This window comes from Marmota flaviventris, chromosome 1 (genome assembly GCF_047511675.1).
Source record: "Marmota flaviventris isolate mMarFla1 chromosome 1, mMarFla1.hap1, whole genome shotgun sequence".
Lineage (NCBI taxonomy): Eukaryota > Metazoa > Chordata > Mammalia > Rodentia > Sciuridae > Marmota > Marmota flaviventris.
This window is the reverse complement of record NC_092498.1, coordinates 217109704-217127072: the sequence shown is the minus strand read 5'-3', so window position 1 is coordinate 217127072 and position 17369 is coordinate 217109704. Positions and strand designations below refer to the sequence as shown.

The 17369-nt window shown below is 57.7% G+C and overlaps 1 protein-coding gene across 2 annotated transcripts in view; it reads right to left on the bottom strand.

Annotated features, from left to right (window-relative positions):
• The window catches only part of Rfx2 (regulatory factor X2), an 82499-nt gene that overhangs the window by 18397 nt on the left and 46733 nt on the right, over window positions 1-17369 (bottom strand). The window contains exons 3-6 of one of the 2 annotated variants that reach the window (XM_071610406.1): window positions 15608-15697; window positions 14177-14256; window positions 12370-12631; window positions 3142-3216 (exon numbers count right to left, since the gene is read on the bottom strand). In XM_071610406.1, coding sequence (XP_071466507.1) covers window positions 3142-3216; window positions 12370-12631; window positions 14177-14256; window positions 15608-15697 — 507 coding nt within the window. The remainder of the gene's footprint in view (window positions 1-3141; window positions 3217-12369; window positions 12632-14176; window positions 14257-15607; window positions 15698-17369) is intronic. The other variant, XM_071610410.1, reaches the window with a different exon arrangement.

Genomic DNA, 17369 nt, shown 5'->3' with positions numbered 1-17369 from the left:
TTTGACCCCGGTGGCTGCCGCGAGAGGACTGGAGCTGGCGAGGCTGGCTGGGAGTGGCCGGGGCAGACGGTGGTGGCGGTGGCTCAGGGGAGGCTCTGACTCTGGACCTTCCTGAAGGGGGCTGGAGAGCACTGGAGGCAGGCGTGGGGGAGGAGGGCAGTGGGGGGCCAGGGGCTGAGCACCTGAAGGCACTGTTCCTGCCTGAGGCAGGACGGGGAACCAGGGTGGCGGTGGGGGGTCCGGGCCCAGCTCTGGACGTGCCAGGAGCTGGTTCGAGCAGTGGGTAGACGGGTGAGGGTGGAGTCAGGGAGCCGGCGGGTGGCAGAGCGGGCGGCAGGAGCACGAGTCACTGCCAGGAGCCTGTCGCGCTGGCGGGAAGCAGGCTTTGGACAAGGGCGCTGCCCGAGCTGGGACCCGGGGACGGGGTCAGGCCTGGTCTGCGGCTGGGCGACGGGGGGGGGGGGGGGGGGCAGGCCTGGTGGGAGGTCTTAGGTCTCGAGTGTGCTCTCCTGGGGGTCGTGGGGCCCCTCTCTTGTCCACACCTGGCCACGAGGGGAGTGGTCCTCCTGCACCGGGCTCCCGCCGGGCCGAGCTGCGAGGCCACAGGCCCGACAGTGCCACCCGCGGGTCACGGACTGCGTGCAGACACACCCCGTGTTACAGCAGGGCAGCGGCTCCCACAGGCGCCCCGTGGCGCGGTAGAGCCCGGCCCGCGGGGTACAGCTGCCATCATGCCAGCCCACACCTGGACACCAGGTGGCAGCTAAAGGACCTTTGATTATTTGTTTGTTGATTTAAAACACCAAAGCCCAATGATCGGAACCACCCATCTAAAGCCCTCACCTTCCCCGGGGTGTGGAAACGCTAAGAGCACATCTTATTGGACAGGGAAGGCTTCGCTGTGGGGTTCCAGTGTCAGCTGGCCGCGGGGACACAGCCCCTGGAGGGGCCTGGCACTCCCTGTGCTGTGGTGGCTCACGGCAGCTGCTCAGTGGCGCCTCCTCCTTTGCCTCTTCCCTTCACAAAGGTTGCTCCCTGTTCCGTGCCCTGCCCAGTGGGGCCCACCTGGGCCGCCTCCTTTGGGGGTGCCATGCAGTTTGGTTCTGCCTGGATGGACTCTTCCTGTGGGGGGCAGCTCCCTGGGCCTGCAGGCCTCCTGGGTCCCAGCCCCTGGTGGGGGGAGTGGGCAGCTCCCAGGCGCCCAGCTGGGTCTGGGAGACGCTGCTTGTCACTGGGTGTGGCCTCCGCAATTCCCATCTTCTGCCCTCCAGTGCTGGGCTCCTCAGAGTGTTTCCCCTCTGCTTTGTTCGGTACTGACCTGGCTAGCACTCTGCACACAGCAGACGGTGACTGGTGTCACCGTGTGGCAGCAGAACACAGGCAAGGTCTTGCCACTGGTGAGGCTCCCTGACCTGGCCAGGATCCTTGAGGGGGTGATTGCTGCGAGGCCACCAGAACATGGGCCTGTCTCCCCAGGCCAGGCTGCCCAGGAGCTGGGCTGTGACACCCCCGAGCACTTCTAGAAGGCCACTGCCCACCACAGGAGCCATCCCAGCCCAGGCAGCCCAGGGAGGCCGTGGTGAGCACATGTGGCCTGGCGGAGGACCTGGCGGAGGACCCGGCGGTCGACGGGCCGGCTTAGCTGCCCCTGCCCTCTGGCGCTCTGGCTGGCCAGGTCAAGATCCAGGCTTGTTCACTCCTGCCCAAGCCAGCGTCTGCGGACCACCGCGGAAGAAGGGACCCAGGGCAGATCCCCACCGGGGCACCGCCAGGACAGAGTTCTCTGCCGGGAAAGTCAACTCAGAACCATGCTGGAGGGAAGCAGCCCGTCTTCCCACGGGAGCCCGAGAGTCACCCAGCAGCCAGGACGCTTGGGCAGCCGTGTGGCTTGCTGGCCACCTGCCAACCTCCCACGACACACGCCCATCCCGCCTCCGCAGCGCTCTCTCCTCCAGGCCCGCAGGTCGCTGCTGCCTGCCGGCTCCTCGCCTGTGCCCTTCTGAAGCTTCCGCTCAGCATTCCTCCCTCTAGGCCCTGTCCAAGGCAGGACATCGTCCAGGGCCACCTTCCACTCCCCCTGCAGGGGCTGGGTGCTGAGCAGGGGCCTTTTCTGTTTCTACTTGTGCCTGAGCCCCTGGTGGAAGGACACATGGCTCTTGCCTACAGTCACAGGCCTCTGAGATGCTCCGGGGGCTGCCTGGAGCCGCTGGCCACACCTGCACCACCCACAGACCCAGCTTCTGGACGTTTCTCTAGATGTAAGGAAGTCCTGAGTCATGGTCAGGACTGGGTTTGACCAAAGGTCAAACCTTTTTCCCTTCGAAGTTGGGTTCTCAGGAAAAAATCCTGTCCAGTGGCCGACGGCCAGAGGCATGCTCTGAGCTCAGGGGCAGGTGCCAGCTCTAAAATGCCACACCCCCTTCCCACTTCGGGCAAACCTGACGGGAGCATTTGAAGAAAATTGAGAGGGCCCCTGTGGGGACAGGAGCTTCCCTCCTAACTGTCCTGCCAGGGAGCACTAAGCCAGCCCCTCCTTCAGGCCTGGCCAGCCACACGGCTGCCCAGGCAGGGACAGTCAGGGCCTCCCGGACTGGCCTGAAGTCCGTTTCCTCCCCAGGGGCAGCGGAGGAGGAAAGCCCATGGAGCTAAAGTCAGCAGGAATAACTTGCTTTACACTTTTCTCCAATCACCATTTCTGCAAAGAGCTGACCCCAGGAACAAGAGCCAAGGGTCTCGGCGGCACTCCTGTCCCTCTTTCTGCGGCTTATGTTAGGGTCATTTCCTTTTTGATCTGGCACACTGCGGCTTACCTTCCAGGCACTGCTGGAGTCTCCAGGCTCAGTAGTGGCTGGCCCCAGGGAAGCCCAGGCCGCGTGCCACCACCAGGTCCCTCTATTTCGCAGTGCTGGGATGAACCTGGCCTCCCATGTGCCAGGCAGGCGCTCCCCCGGGCCACACCCCAGCGCACGTCCCTGGCTGTGGGAGGTGGCTTGGCTGGAATTGTGGTCTGACCCCCCCTCCTGGCACTCTTCAGATGTCACCTCACTATTTGCTTTTAAAGGGTCTGGAGAGCTGCGAGCAGAGCGGGCGGAGCGGGCGGAGCGGGCGACGCGGGCAGAGCGCAGGCGGACACACACTTACATGGCTGTTGAGTAAGCCGCTTTTGTGTGGTGTGATTCCTTCGCTTTTTTGGAGGTTTTCAATCGCCATTTCAAGCTAAAGAAAATGTGCAGAAACAAAACAAAACAAAACAAAGTGGAAGGAAAAAAAGGAGATCAGATGGTTAGCATCAGCCCCGACCTGCCTTCTGCCAACACCCAAACTCAAGCTCCTCCGACTTCAGGGAGAGAGGCTTGACCCAGGAGGGGAGGTCCATCCACAGTGGCGAGCAGAGCCGAGGCCACCTCCTGCAGCACATGCACCAGAGCCTGAGGGACAGGAGCAGCGGAGCCGCGCCCCGCAGCCTGGTGCAGCATCCGGACACAGCACTGCACGTGCGCATGCAGACCAGATTAATACACAGCCACAGAGGAAGTGTCAGCAAAGCCAGCGTCGCCGTCCCCACACGCCTCCCCCACCACATCTGCTGCTCGGGAGGGTCACGTAATCGCACGAGGGTGGATGGCCACGCTGACATCTGGGCCAGCCCAACCGGTTGCAAAGCCCAGAGCTGGATGCTTTGTGAAAATACCAACGAGGCCAGAGACACAGGCCCTGGGCCCCTGCAGGCCCAGAAGTTGACCTGCGGATCCATGCTGTGCAGAGAGGGAGGCGTGGAGGACAGACTTGCGGGAGGGCCTGGCTACTGTGAGGGCTTCCTGGAGGAAGTGGTCTTCCTGGGGCTCTGAGGACCGGGCGGTGGGCACGGGGGACAGGTATGTGCTCAGAAGAACAGGAGAGAACACCCAGCCGTGCACAGCTGCCACCACATTTACACGTTTTGAATGTGACCCCGATTCCTATCTGGAAACTGGGTGTTTAGAATCTGCTGTGGCCACCAGGACAGGCAGGGGGCTACAAGGAAGGGCAGGAGCCGAAAGCTCCTCTCCACCCCCGGAACAGCTGGGAAGGCAGAGGCCTCCGCGTCCCTGGGAACAGCAAGAGGGTGGACTTCAGGGAGGGGTCCTGGGCTCGGGGAGGCAGCAGGCAACGGCATCTCCCTTGCCCAATCTGGACCACTGTGCTTCTGCTTTCTGTCATCAGTGACATGTGCTACCAGCCGGAGAGGATACCGCGGTCACCCTGAAGGTGCCATGGAGTAGCAGGGAAGGCGGAAGGCGGACTTCCCCACCCCTCAGCCTCAGGCACAGCGAGCGGGAGGCACACCACCTCGATGGCAGTGGGAAGGCACAGAGCTCCGGGGCCTGGAGCCAGCCTGACCTGCGCTGGGCCCGAGTGGCTCTACCCGCCCTGTCCACCCTCGGGAAGTGGCCCTGTGGGGTGGGGTGGCCTGTGCAGTGCCCAGCACCAGGAAAGAGGTCACACATCTTCCCGCAGGGGGCCTTCCACGTTTTACTCTATTGTCTCCTCTGCACTATTAAAGTCGCGTGCACCCTGCCCCACTAAAGGAGCTCTTTAAAAGAGTTAAATCTATCAATATTTCCCATTTGAAGAACTGTAAAGGGAAATTTTAAAAGTATCTATTAATTCATTTAAGAATAATAAACCCATCACTGGTTAACATAGATAACCCTTTAAAATGCAGAATAGCTGTATTTTTCCAAAGCACATGAGAAGAAGGGCTCGTTTCTGTCTCCCCAAGTCTCTCTGCAGCTGAGTAGAAGACGAGTTCCATGCCCGCATCTGCACTGTCACATCTGCTGTTAATTTTTAAAAAAAAAATTTTAAAATATATTTTTAGTTGTTGATGGACCTTTATTTTATTTATTTGTTTATGTGTGGTGCTGAGACTCGAACCCAGTGCCTCACACATGCTAGGCAAGTGCCCTTCCACTGAGCCACAGCCCCAGTCCACAGTCTGCTGTTTGAGATGTGCAGCCCTAAGAGAAACATGACTTACTTGACGTTCCAGGCAATCCTGGACATCTTTACTTGATACTGCACCAAACTGCGACAACTGGCAGTTTCCTACAGAGCTCTGGTATCCTCTCTGGCTGGTACCAGATATCACTGATGACAGTGTGGAGAGCAGTGACAGTGATTGGGAGACCAGTGTCTGAGATTGGGGTCCCTGATGGCTTCATGGCTGTGGCATGCTTGGTGACTGGGAAAGTTTCTGTGCAAAGGTGTAGGATGCCTGGTGGCTATGGCAATGCTCTCCATGGGGACACTGTTGCTAGAGCCTTATCAGCTTCGACCTTGCTCTCAGGCACACAGCTCCTGGGAACAAGGAACTTCCTGCTAAGATAACCACAATGGTTCACGAGTTCCACTGCTCCTGAATCTGCCTGAGAATTAGTGACTTTAAACAGTGGACTTTCTTGAGAGCTGCACAATGCTCCTAACACTGCACATTGAAACTGTAGAATGTAACTGTTGCTAACTCTGTAACTTTCATGAATACAAAGAATAATGCTTGCATAGTCTTTAATCTGCTTAATGAGACATATAATAAAGATGGCTGGTGTAATTCTTTAGACCTGCTTCCCATCAGAGAGCAGTGCTCCACCAGATCCCAGCTGTATCTTCAAGATCTGCGTGTGTGACTCTTTATTTTTTCTAATCTCCCATCACCCCTCGCCAGAATCTGCTAGTTTGGCTGCACTGGTCAGTTGCGGCACTGCAGGATGGAACCTGACACCATATCAAGAAGCTCTTCACACTCAGGCACGTTACAATATGTAAGTGATATCAGTGAGAAAGGCGGAGTAGAGCAAGGACCAGGTCTCCACCAAAGTCCTGAATAAATGGGCAAATCCCACTGTACCCAACTCTATCCAAAGTCTGGAAATTAAAAAAAGTTTATAGCAACCAGGTGGATCCTTCACCAAGAAACAGCTGAAACTTGGCCTGTAAGGGAACCTCTGTGACATCACTGGCTGACCAAATGGAAATCCCAGTGGCCCCTGCGACAGCATGCACAGATTTCACAAAAGCGGTCCAGGAAGCCTGATAACAATCCACAACAACTACACACAGCAATGATAGACCCTGGAGAGGACAGAGGATCCAAAATCCAGAGTTGCCCCCTTATTTACTTATTTTTATACCTTTATTTTACTTATTTATGTGGTGCCTCATACACACGAGGCAAGTGCTCAACCACTGGGCCACAACCCCGGCCCGAGTTGCCCCTTTTAACATTAAAGATATCTAGTCCTCCACAGAAATCTACAAGGTGCACAAGCCAACAAGAAAGTACGGCCCAGGCACCGACAAAAAGGGAACAAACAGAACCACCTGGGGAAGCCAGACGTTGTCTTTATGATGCGAGGAGTTTAAGGCTACTGTATGTGCTCCAAGGACTCACAGAGACCAGGAGAACGCGGTCTTGCCACATAGAGAATATCCACAAGGAGGCACATTACAAAGAGGAACCAAACTGAAATCACAGATTTGAAAATCCATTTGAAGATACGATGGTTGGAAAGCCCCATATTTGATGAAAGACATGAATATACACATCAAAAATCTCAATAAAGCTTGGGATACAGCGTCTCAAGACCTGGCAGGGATGGCAGAGAGGATGAGCTTCCAGAGCCCCCCAGACAACTGACCTACATCCCACCAGCTGTCTCACAGTAAGCCTGGGGGGCTTCTCTGGGCCCCTTGCCCTTGGGCCTGGAGTGGTAATGAAGGAACGGGCTGCCACTCTAGAAGCATGGAAGTCACTCTTTCTCCGAGCTCATCAGTGTGTGAAAAATGAACATTCTACTTCTAATAACCCCACTGAGCAAGCCTCCTAGGGAGGGTCCCTCTGCCACAGTCCAGTGTGTCTCTAGCTGACAAGGGCATCACCAGGCTGGGTTTGCCAGGATTTGGTACTGGGTGACGGCCCTGCCTCCCGGGACAGTCGTCAGCAATGGGAGTGGACAATGGTCCCGAAGACCCAGACAGGAGACCAGAGAGACAGGGGCCTGCTGTTAGACTCGCTGCAGCTGACCATCTGTTCAAAAATACAGTTTAGCCACGTTACCATAGAAGGAGCTAATAAAAGTTTGAATATGTTATGAGAAGAACCCTCAAGGTTCTTTATTAAAAAATTCAGAATGTTTTCACAGGAGGAGGGACAATTGGAAGATGAGGGCAGAGGGACAAGTCTTAGAATTAGGTTAGAAAAGGGAAAAGTGGGACGTCCTGGTCCAGGTGGGAGGGACCCGTGGGGCTTGGGGCTGAGAGGGCGACAGGCATTCTTGCTCTGTCTGTCTGCACTTGCCTGGCCCAGGAGGCGTTGGTGGGGGACCGGTGTGCAGCCTTTCAGGTTCACCTGGGCACTTCCACATTCGCCTCCATGACCGGTCACTCTGGCTACTTGAGTTCAGCGTTCAGTGCTCCACGGCCCTCCTTCCAAACCAGCCCCAACAAAACACACCACGTCCTGTGCCCTGCTGTGGCGGCCCGGATCTCAGTACCACTTTTCCAGACGCCAGATTCAGCCTTCAATCCAGGGTTGAGGTGAGGTGTCAAGAGGCAGGACAAGGTGGGACCCTTGAGGGACTAGGGCTCTCCCCTGGTGACTGGACTAGCCACTTGTGGGTTAGCGGTCACCTCCAGAGTGGGTCTGCCACCAGGACCTGTTTGGCTGGATCTCATGCTCTCTCTGTCCCTCACCAGGTGACACCCTGTATCATGCCGGTTCTCTGCCAGCATGAAGGCCATCCCCAGACGTGGGACCGTGACCTCAGACCAGACTGTGAGCCCAACCAAACCCCATCTGTGGTCCCGAGTTATGAGCAGCAGGACATGGAGTAAGAGCCAAAGCAGGAGACTTTGGTGCCTGTGTGGCGGGTGTGGCGGGTGGTGGCCAGGGCCAGCTGGGTGTTGGAAGCAGGTGGCTGCCCTGACGACACAGGTGAAGATCACGCCAGGTGACGTCATGGCACGTCTCAGGCTGGGTCCTGGAGAGCTGGCATCCAGCAGTTCAGGCCAAAAATGCCGGCTCTTTTCTTTTCTTTGGAGGTACTAGGGATGGAACCCAGGGCCTCGCACGTGCCAGGGAAGTGCCCACCGAGAGCCACGCCACAGCCCACTGTGAATACTGGGGTCGAGGACCAGGTTCTGAAGAAGACCCTGAGTGTCCTGCAGGCTGGCCGCCGCGGTCCCAGCTCTGCTGTACGGAACGACTTCCTCACGCAGGTAGGAAGAGGGCAGGGCGAACGCGCAGGGATGCTGCACATCGGACCCAGGGCCTCAGAGCTTCAGAGAGGTTCTGCTGACAGCTGAGGCAGCGGAAGGACCAGTGTCCCCACCATGCTCTCCCTGGCAGAGCCTGTCCTGCCACCTGCCCTGCAGGGCCACCCAGGAGTCTCGGGAGTCAGGATGAGTCCCTGGAGGAGGCTGCTGGGCCTCTCTCCAGTTTCTGGTTTATCTCAACATCCAGAAATATTCTGCCAGGGACTGTGACGTCGACTGGGACTCCTGGGCAGGACACGGCCCAGCACAGCTGTGCACCTGGTACACCAGGACACCCTGAAGAGAGACTGCAGCCCCTCCTGCTCGTGGCCACATGGTTCAACTCTAAACCCCTCTGTCCTCAGCAGCGCCCCGGGAGCCCTGTGGGGGGCTGTGGTCTGGCGTGCTCTTGTGTGTGGTCTCTGGGTCCCTCCGAGGGCAGCCGCCAGCTGGAGGGGCTCCTCCTCAGGCCGCAGTGTCCTGCAGCCTTCCCTGGACAGAGTCCCGGGCTGAGGCCTCCGTGAGAGCACCCCCTCAGGTAGCTACTGGGCTCATGTGGCTAAAGAAGGACATCAGAAAGTTTCCACCCAACACTAACCATCTAGGCCATCAGCGTGCCACCAGGCGGCCAGTCACAGGGGCTGCAGGTGGCCCTGCTTCAGTCTCCAGAGTATTTTCAGGATTAATTTAAAGTCTCATGACACAAAACCTCGAGGTGAACGATAGGCAGGCGTCAGGGTCAGAGCGGAGCCTGGGCTTCTGCTGCTTCTTGGGGCTGTCCCTCGCTCCTGCTCTTGGCTCCTGGACGGTCCCTTGGATCTCGGTGCTGTCCTCATGAGGTGTCTCCATGCCAAAACAAGTCAAGGGACAACGCAGTGTGGGAGGTAGTGGGGCTCCGATTCTCATCTGGGAGATGGAACCCGCGGTGACTGGAGGGACATGTGGGAGAGGGAGGCAGAGACCACGCCTGCTGCTAGATTTCTAATTGGTTTAAAACTTCAATTATTCCAAAGCAACTGGGACAGCTGTGGACCCGGGAGGCAGGTCTCGACAGCACTCCGGCTTCCACAGGGCTGCTGAAGAGGGCACCCCGAGGCTGCTCATGGGGGGACCGTGGCCCCAGCCCGTCCTACTATACAAGCTGGAGCCTGTTCCAAGGCCAAGCCTGCCCCACGCATGGACATCAACGCAGGCTGCGAGAAGATAAAGCCCAACACCAAGTCCCTCCCGGCCAGTCCTTGAGGCACGCCTGGCCCCGTGGCCGCCCAGGCTCTGACTGCTGATGGGGCTGGGCACAAGCTGGTACACCTTGGATGAGCAGCAAGCACATCCCACAGTGTCACAGCCCCTAGAAAACAAGTGACTTCTCTCCAGGGCAGGGGGCCAGGGCCGCGCCTGCCCTCAGCACTGGGTTCTGGGAGTTACTCGGAGGCAGGAAGAGAGAGGACAGCAGACTCAGAGGCCTCGCTGAAGTCAGGTTGACCCACAAACACCCAGAGCAAGGGAACAGGGACAACACCAGACTGTCACTTTCTAGTTCAGGAGATCAGCCTCACACCAAATTAAGAAGGCATTGCCTAGGTGACAGTCCGTCAGTGCGATCCCTCCGTCCACGCTGTGCAGGAGAGAGACGGTGACCCTGTCAGTCGAGAACGAGCGCCTCACAGAATTCTACGTCTGTTCAAAGAGACACCCAGAAACTAGCAGTAGAGGCCCCGGGAGGACCTAGGAGTCGGCCAGGCTCAGTAGCAGGCCCGAGGCTCCCAAGGCTCCCGAGGTTGCCGGGCAGGACACCCGGGCTTCCAGCCCCACCCGCGCCGACTGGAGCCCTGGCAGTGCCAGGTCGAGAGGAAGGAAGGGGCACCCAGTGGAAGGGAAGGGAAAAGCACTTATATTTTCAGACAATAAACACAGAACGAAACGGTGTGTTCAGCAAGGCTGCAGAATACAACATCAATGGCCAAAAACCAGCTGCATTTTCATATCTAGTAATGAGCAGTTGGAAACTGAAATTCCAAAATTGCTATGACTCACAGTAGGTTCAAAACCATGAAGCTCTAGGAATGAATCTAAGAAGCACATGTAGGATCCATTCGTTGAAAATCACAAAATGCTAAAGAATAAATTCAAAGAATTTAAATAATGGGTCAGAAGACTCAGCATAGTAGAGATGTTAATTTCCCCAAACTGATGGACAGACTGGACACGACTAATCAAAGTCCAGTAGCATTTCTGCATTTGTAGATAAGTTGACCTAAGACCCAGAGAGGCTGGGCTGCAGCTCAGTGGCAGAGCTCTTGCCAGGCATGTGTGAGGTGCTGGGTTCGATCCCCGGCACCACATAAAAATAAACAAAATAAAGCCATTGTGTCCATCTACCACTATAAAAAAAGATTTAAAAAAAAAAAAAAGAAAGTCTCATAGAAACTTTCAGTTCACACACCAGCAGCACGCACCGAGGGAGCAGCGCCACGCGATCACACGCCTCCTGCCCAGCTGTGGTGGCCCGGCCGGGGGCTGCTGGCGATGGATAGGCACATGGATCCGCGGATTAGGGCAGACATCCTGAAGCAGGGTGGCCCACTGATGTTGGACAAAGGTATAAAAGCAATCCAAAGGAGAAAGGATGGCTCTTTGTTTTTATTTTTCGGCTTTCGACAGCGAGGCTGGGACAACTGGTTGCTGTGTGTGCAAGACAGGCAATCAGCCTGTGGCTCACGTCTTGACTTAAAGTGTGACACTACACGTCTTCACAGGACATCCGGGGAGAAGGAGGCTAAAGGTGGGCAGAGTCTCAGGACACCAAAAGCACAAACCCAAAGAGAAAGACTGAGAAACTGAATCTGAGTAAAATTGAATTTTTTTTCCTGTACGATCAACATTCTTTAGAGATGACAGTGACACACCACAGGCTGGGGAGACTTCTGCAGAGCATCTCTGATGGGGACGCGGATCCAGGGCATAAGAGAGTCCTCTGTGTCCAATAGTAAGGGAACAACCAACCAACCATGACAAATGACAAAAACGACTTGAACTGGTTCGTCCCCGAGAGCCCACAGGAGAGGCAGGTCACGCATGAGTGGCAACTGGCCAGTGTCACCTGCAGGAAGCCTCAAGCTGCAGACATAGCAAGGCCAGGGCACGCCTCCTAGGAGGGACGACCCGGGTGCTGGGGAGGCAGAGCCCAGGGACTGGCAAAGCCACGCCTGCGCCTGCCTGTGAGCAGGACTCCCCTCGCAGATTCCCACCCGAGAGGACACGCGCGCCCACACCTAGCCTATGCCCGGGGACGGAGCTGCGGGCTTCGCCAGGGCCCCCAGTGGAGCCTGGTGTGGCCCTCGGTGGGAGGCCACACACTCCAGTGACTGCCAGGTACAAAACTCCTCGGCCACAGAGAACCAGCTCGCCTCCTTGCAGGGCCCGGCGGAACCCAGGCCCCTGGCTGAGCAGGAGACACTGTCTCGCAGGTCACCCACCGCACAATCCCCTGTGTGCGGCACACCCCCCAAATTCACCCCATGGTGACAGGGAGTGGACTGGCGGTCACCAGGGTGGTGGGCTTCTTGGGCAGCTTTCAGTGGGTCTGGACGGAGGACGACTGCACAGACCGACACGTGTCAAACCCCGTGGGACCGTGCGCCAAGGCCAGTTCTACTCTGTGAGTTTAGAACCACACACGAGACAAAAGTCAACACTGAAAATCCAGTTTTGAAAGCGGCCCTGCAGGGTGACGGGGCGCTGAGGGCCTGCAGCTGTTCTCAGGGGCCTCCTCTGGGTCAGGGCACTTTTGCTAAGGACGAAGGCTGACCAGGACAACGACGTGAAGGTGACAGCAAGAAAACCACAGTGGCACACCCACCCTCAGGGAGAGGCTTTCTCATGTTCCAGTTTCACAAGAGCCAGTGACCTGCGATGTCCCCCTCTTTTTACCAACAAGGAGCTGTGGTTCAGGCAGCCTGGGGTCCCCGGGCCGGTCTGCGTGGTGGCGTCTCCCAGGCCCGTGGGCCACCTCCTACTCACCATCCCCGCTGCTGCCGTCTAGCGCAGTCTACCCTGCGGGCCGGGCCTCGTACATACCGTGGCTGGTGAGGACCGGGCAGTGTGGGCCAGGGAGTGTCGCGTGCCGTCCATTCCCCCGTGGATGAGGTAGGCTCCTGCGCTGGACACCAGGGGGCTCCCCCCAACATCCATGGTGATGCCCACCATGCTGTGGGAGGGGACTGCTGGTGGGGACGAGGCTGCCACCGTCACCTGGGCGCCCCCCGGGGCCTCGAAGTAGGAAGCCGCGCTGCTGGGGGCGAACATCTGAGGCTCCGGGTTGTAGGCGTAGGCCGTCCGTCTGCAGAGAGAGAGGAGTCACCCTGGGCCCTGGGCCACCACACCCCCATCTGAGTGGGTGTCAAAGAAACCCCAGCGGCGCTTCATGGGAGAGCTGCAGCCCCGCGGCTGAGTGGACAGAGCCATCCAGACGTGGCCTGTGAAGTTCAAAAGCAACACAAAGCTCGAGGCCATCGACTCTGAAACATTCGGGACCTCCGCCGTCCCATGGAAACTGCTCAAGGCAGAGCTGTAAGTGGGGGATGGGCACGCGTGGAAGGGCCCTGGGGGGACACAGCGGCCATGTCTGTGGTTGGGGTTCCACGAACTGACACCACGGGGTGAGAATACACAGAGCCATGCGCACACTCACATGTGGGTTTGCACACACGTGCTGCACACACGGACCGCAGATGAAGGTGTGTAAAGACCGGAGAGGGTGAGCAGGCTGACGCGGCTGCCCAGTGTCAAGTCCCCAGCCTGGGTATCCTGCAGTCACTCAAGATGCCCCCCGCGGAAAGCTGGGGCTCTGTGACTAATTTTGTAACTTCCTATGAGTCTATGATTATCTCAAAACCCAAACCATTAAAAAATGAAATTGTATCATAAAAAGAATTTCCAGGGAGCCGAGCGTGCGCCCAACATGCCTTCGCCATCTGGATCAGGGTTAACCTGGTGTGTCCAGACTCAGATGTCTTAAGTTACTCTTGGGGGATGCTGGTCATTAAGAAGGTGGCCAGTGGTCGTGTTTGCTTATTGGTGGGTAAAGGTCAGTGGCAAGGGCCCTCTGGCCTCCTGGAGGCGTAGTGTCCCAAGGTGACATCCTGCATAACTACAGTACAATGCTGAAACCAGGGACATGAACTGGGTACAGCCCACGGAACTTGTTTCAACTCTGCCAACTTTGCACAGTCACCATGTCTCTGTGTGATTTGTGGTGCTTTGGAAACCACATCTCCATCAATCACAGCCCTGAAGCCACAGCTGAGCCCTCAGCACCGTCCCCGCAGGATGAAGGGACATCCAGACACACAAGCAAGCCGAAGGCCTTCTCTCTCCAGCCCATGAGCTCATAGGGGATGTGTGATTTTCTGTCCCCAGCATCACACAGAGCAGAAAACTCTAGAAGTCCCAATCTTAAACTTAGAAGTTGGAGTTGTTTTTGTTTTTGGAGACAGATGTTTCTAGAAGTTAAAAGCACAAAGGTCTGGGGTTGGCTCAGTGTGGTGGCCACGCCTACAATCCCAGCGGCTAGGGAAGCTGGAGCAGGAGGATCATGAGTTCAAAGCCAGCCTCAGTAACAGCGAGGCGCTAAGCAACTCAGGGAGACCCTGTCTCTAAAGAAAATACAAAATAGGGCTGGGGATGTGGCTCAGTGGTCAAGTGCCCCTGAGTTCAATCCCCGGTACCTCCCCGCTAATAAAAGGTCTGTGGTTGCTGAAACCTCCACTGGACTGGGGTACTGCGATGTCTGGAAGCTGGGCTTGATGTGGACAAGTCTGTTCACACACATGCAGGTGGGAGGGGGCGGGCAGCAGGCCGCCGGGGTCCAGGAGAAGGTACGCACATGGCTCCGTTGGCATAGACGGCGTCTCCCCCTTCCACGTACTGCACCTGCGCGGGGTACACGTGCTGCACGGGCTGGACCTGAAACAACACGTGCTTGGGTTACGGGGCGCTTCCTTGCCGTCTTTTCCAGGGCGCAGCCTTTGCGAGAACGCGAGCGCCTCCGCAGCCCTCGCCAGCCGTGACACTGTGCTCAGAGAGACGGAGAGACGGACTTCCAGGACCTGGGTCCTGCAGCCGACAGCTGCTATGGCTCCACAGAGCTGTGCCTGGTTTCTGGGAGCAGCTACGGGGGCGCTGTGCCTGGTTTCTGGGAGCAGCTACGGGGGCGCTGACGCCCCAGCTGGTGTTTACTTAGGGAACAAGCTCCAGGGCCAACACATGCTGCGTGGTACCCCTGGGGAGGGGGCAGAAGCCTGGGGACCAGGTGAAATGCACAAGTGTCATCAGGAAGCCCTCCTTGCCCACAGACAGCTGGGGCGGGGGAAGCTTCTAGAGTCACACACTGGTCTTTGTGTCTCCTCCCTCAAGGCCCGAGGGCGGCCCGACAGAGGGAAACCGAGGGCAGAGACTATGCTGAGGCCCTGGGTCCCACCGAGCCTGCCAGGAGCCTCTGCCCTGGGCCCTCTGCAGCTCTGGAGACCCAGGACTGACAGGCACCTTCCACTGGCTGCTGGTCGGTGCAGGAACTCCGGTCTGAGGGCAGGTCTGGCCTATTGGTGTTTTTGTAAATGAAGATTTTTAGGGGTTGGGGGCAGGTACTGGGGATCAAAACCAGAGGAGCTTACCCACTGAGCACATCCTCATCCCTTTTTATTTGAGACTGGGTCTTGCTAAGTTGTTTAGGGCCTTGCTAAATTGCTGAGGCTGATCTTGAGCCTGCCATCCTCCCGCCTCAGCCTCCCGAGTGATGGGTTACAGGTGTGCCACTGCGCCCCACTGTCAGCGAAGCTTTATTCCCACTCAGCCATGCCCCTTTCCTACACATGGTCTATGGCGGTTTCTGCCATGGCTATAATGACAGGGTTGAGTGGTCGTGCCGGAAACCTCAGGCCCACAGGACCCAAAGAGGTGGCTTTCCTGTCGTCCGCTGACCGCCCCGAGCTCAGCCAGGGTCGGCGAGCTCCCTTCTGAGGCGTGCGGCCAGGCAGAGCGTCGCCTCTTCCCCTGCCTGGGCTGCAGCACGTGCTGGGGGTGGGCTCCACTAACAGGCGCCGGGTGTCCCCAGCTCCCAAACACGTGCTGAATTTACAAATGAACCCAAACCCACGACCTTTCTTGGCTTGATGCAGCGCCATCTGCAGCAAAAGCATTTTATAATTTTCTTACAGAGCTTCCGGAAGAGGACAGATAGAAAGGAGCAGCCGCCCCAGAACAGCCTGCCCCTCAGAGCGCTCGCCCTCTAGGTCAGGGAGGGCCGGGCCGTCCTTACCTGCTGTGGCACTTGCTGCACTCTGGGGAGGGAGATGGGCTGCATCGGGGTCCCTTTGGGAGCAGAGCCTGCAGCCTGGACCAGCACCCTCTGGAAGGGAGGGAGGGAGAGAGCACAGTGAGTCGCGCCAGCTCCGCACGACTCCACGAGAGCCCCCACCGAGAGCCCCCGCCCCGCTTCACCCCACTCGAAGGCCTGACTGCGAGGACGGCAGGACCCACGGCCGGAACGTGTGCAGCTGCAACGCCAACGACGTACAGGAGCATGAACACGCGGCCACGCACAGGCACCTCCACCCGCCCCGCAGCTTGGCTCCACAGCAAGGAGCCACTGGCTCTCCTCACACCGAGGGGACCGAGGGGACCGCTGGGTGAGGAAGGAGCCCTGACAGCGTCCACTCCGCAGCCCGGGGCGAGTGCTTCTCTGCCTCTGTGGCTGTGCAGGCCACACTGGGCCCGTCCCCACTGCACACGTGAGTGGTCTGGTCACACCCGCGCCTCTGCACACTGAATTCTAGAGCCAGGACTTGTGTGTGGGTTTCCCACCACGTGGGTCCCCCGCTGCCTGTCTCCACCATGTGGGCCCCACTTCCCGACTCCACTACGCAGCCTCCCCGTGAGAAATGAAGGGCCGAGAGGACAGAACTCAGTGTCCGCTAGAACCAGGGTTCTGGGGTCTTCCCACGTGGGCACTGAGTGTCACTGCGAGGAAGGCCTCATAACACTACGGGGTGGTGATGAGCAAGGATGCACTGTCCTCTAGTGTTCAAGGACGTCACTACAGGATGAGCCAGGCCCTACTGAGGACACCAGTGTGCTGGCCCTGTGGACTGCAGCTCTCAGGACCTGGCTGGCCTCTGTGGTCACAACTAGAGACCAAACAATACCCATGGCTCAGCTGCCCACAGGTGAGGGGTCAACTGAAGGTGGCCCCCACACGCTGCACCGTCTCTCAGTGAGGTGACACAGCTGCTGTGCGGTTGGACCTGAGGACCTCATGCTCAGTGAGCATCGGACACTAACAGGCACAAAGCTTGTGACTCCATTGACAGAAAATGTCCAGAACAGGAGTTCAGAGACAGGATTCGGACTCGGGGGTGCCGGGGGCTGAGGAAAGAGGAAGGGAAGTTACTATTAATGGGGGCTCATGGAATGTTCTAGAACTAGACAGAGGTGATGGTTGTACAATGCTGTGAATACACTAAAAACTACGGAATTTTTCACTTTAAAATGGTTAATTTTATATTTTGTAAATTTCACCTTAGATGAGAAACTGACTGATGTTAAGTGTTAAGCTAAGCGTGCTAGCGCACAGTGTGATCCCAGTGTCTTGGGAGGCTGAGACCGGAGACTTGAGCCCAGGAATTTGGGGTCAGCCTGGGCAACACAGTGAGACCCCATCTCAAACAAAAGAGAAAGAGCATCACGGTTTTCGTTTGCACACCAACGCTGAGCTGTCGGACGTGGCAGTGGCGAGCTGGGCTGCGGCGTGGCCATTTACAGAGAAATTAAACAAGACTGAAATAAGGGGTGAAGCCCAGGCCTCGGCCGCCCGGTACCTGCCAGGCCTGGGGTGGACAGCGATGGTCAGGAAGCCCAAGGAGTGCACTGTCGCGCTCACCTGAGGCACGGTGACCTGAAGGCAGGCTGTGCGCTGTGAGGACAGGAGGGTCCTCAGCAGACACAAGTAGCCTATGTCCCCCAGAGCAGGGCCGCCGGGTGGAGGCAGGAGGGCAGGGGAGAGTGCTGCCAGATGCACGTGG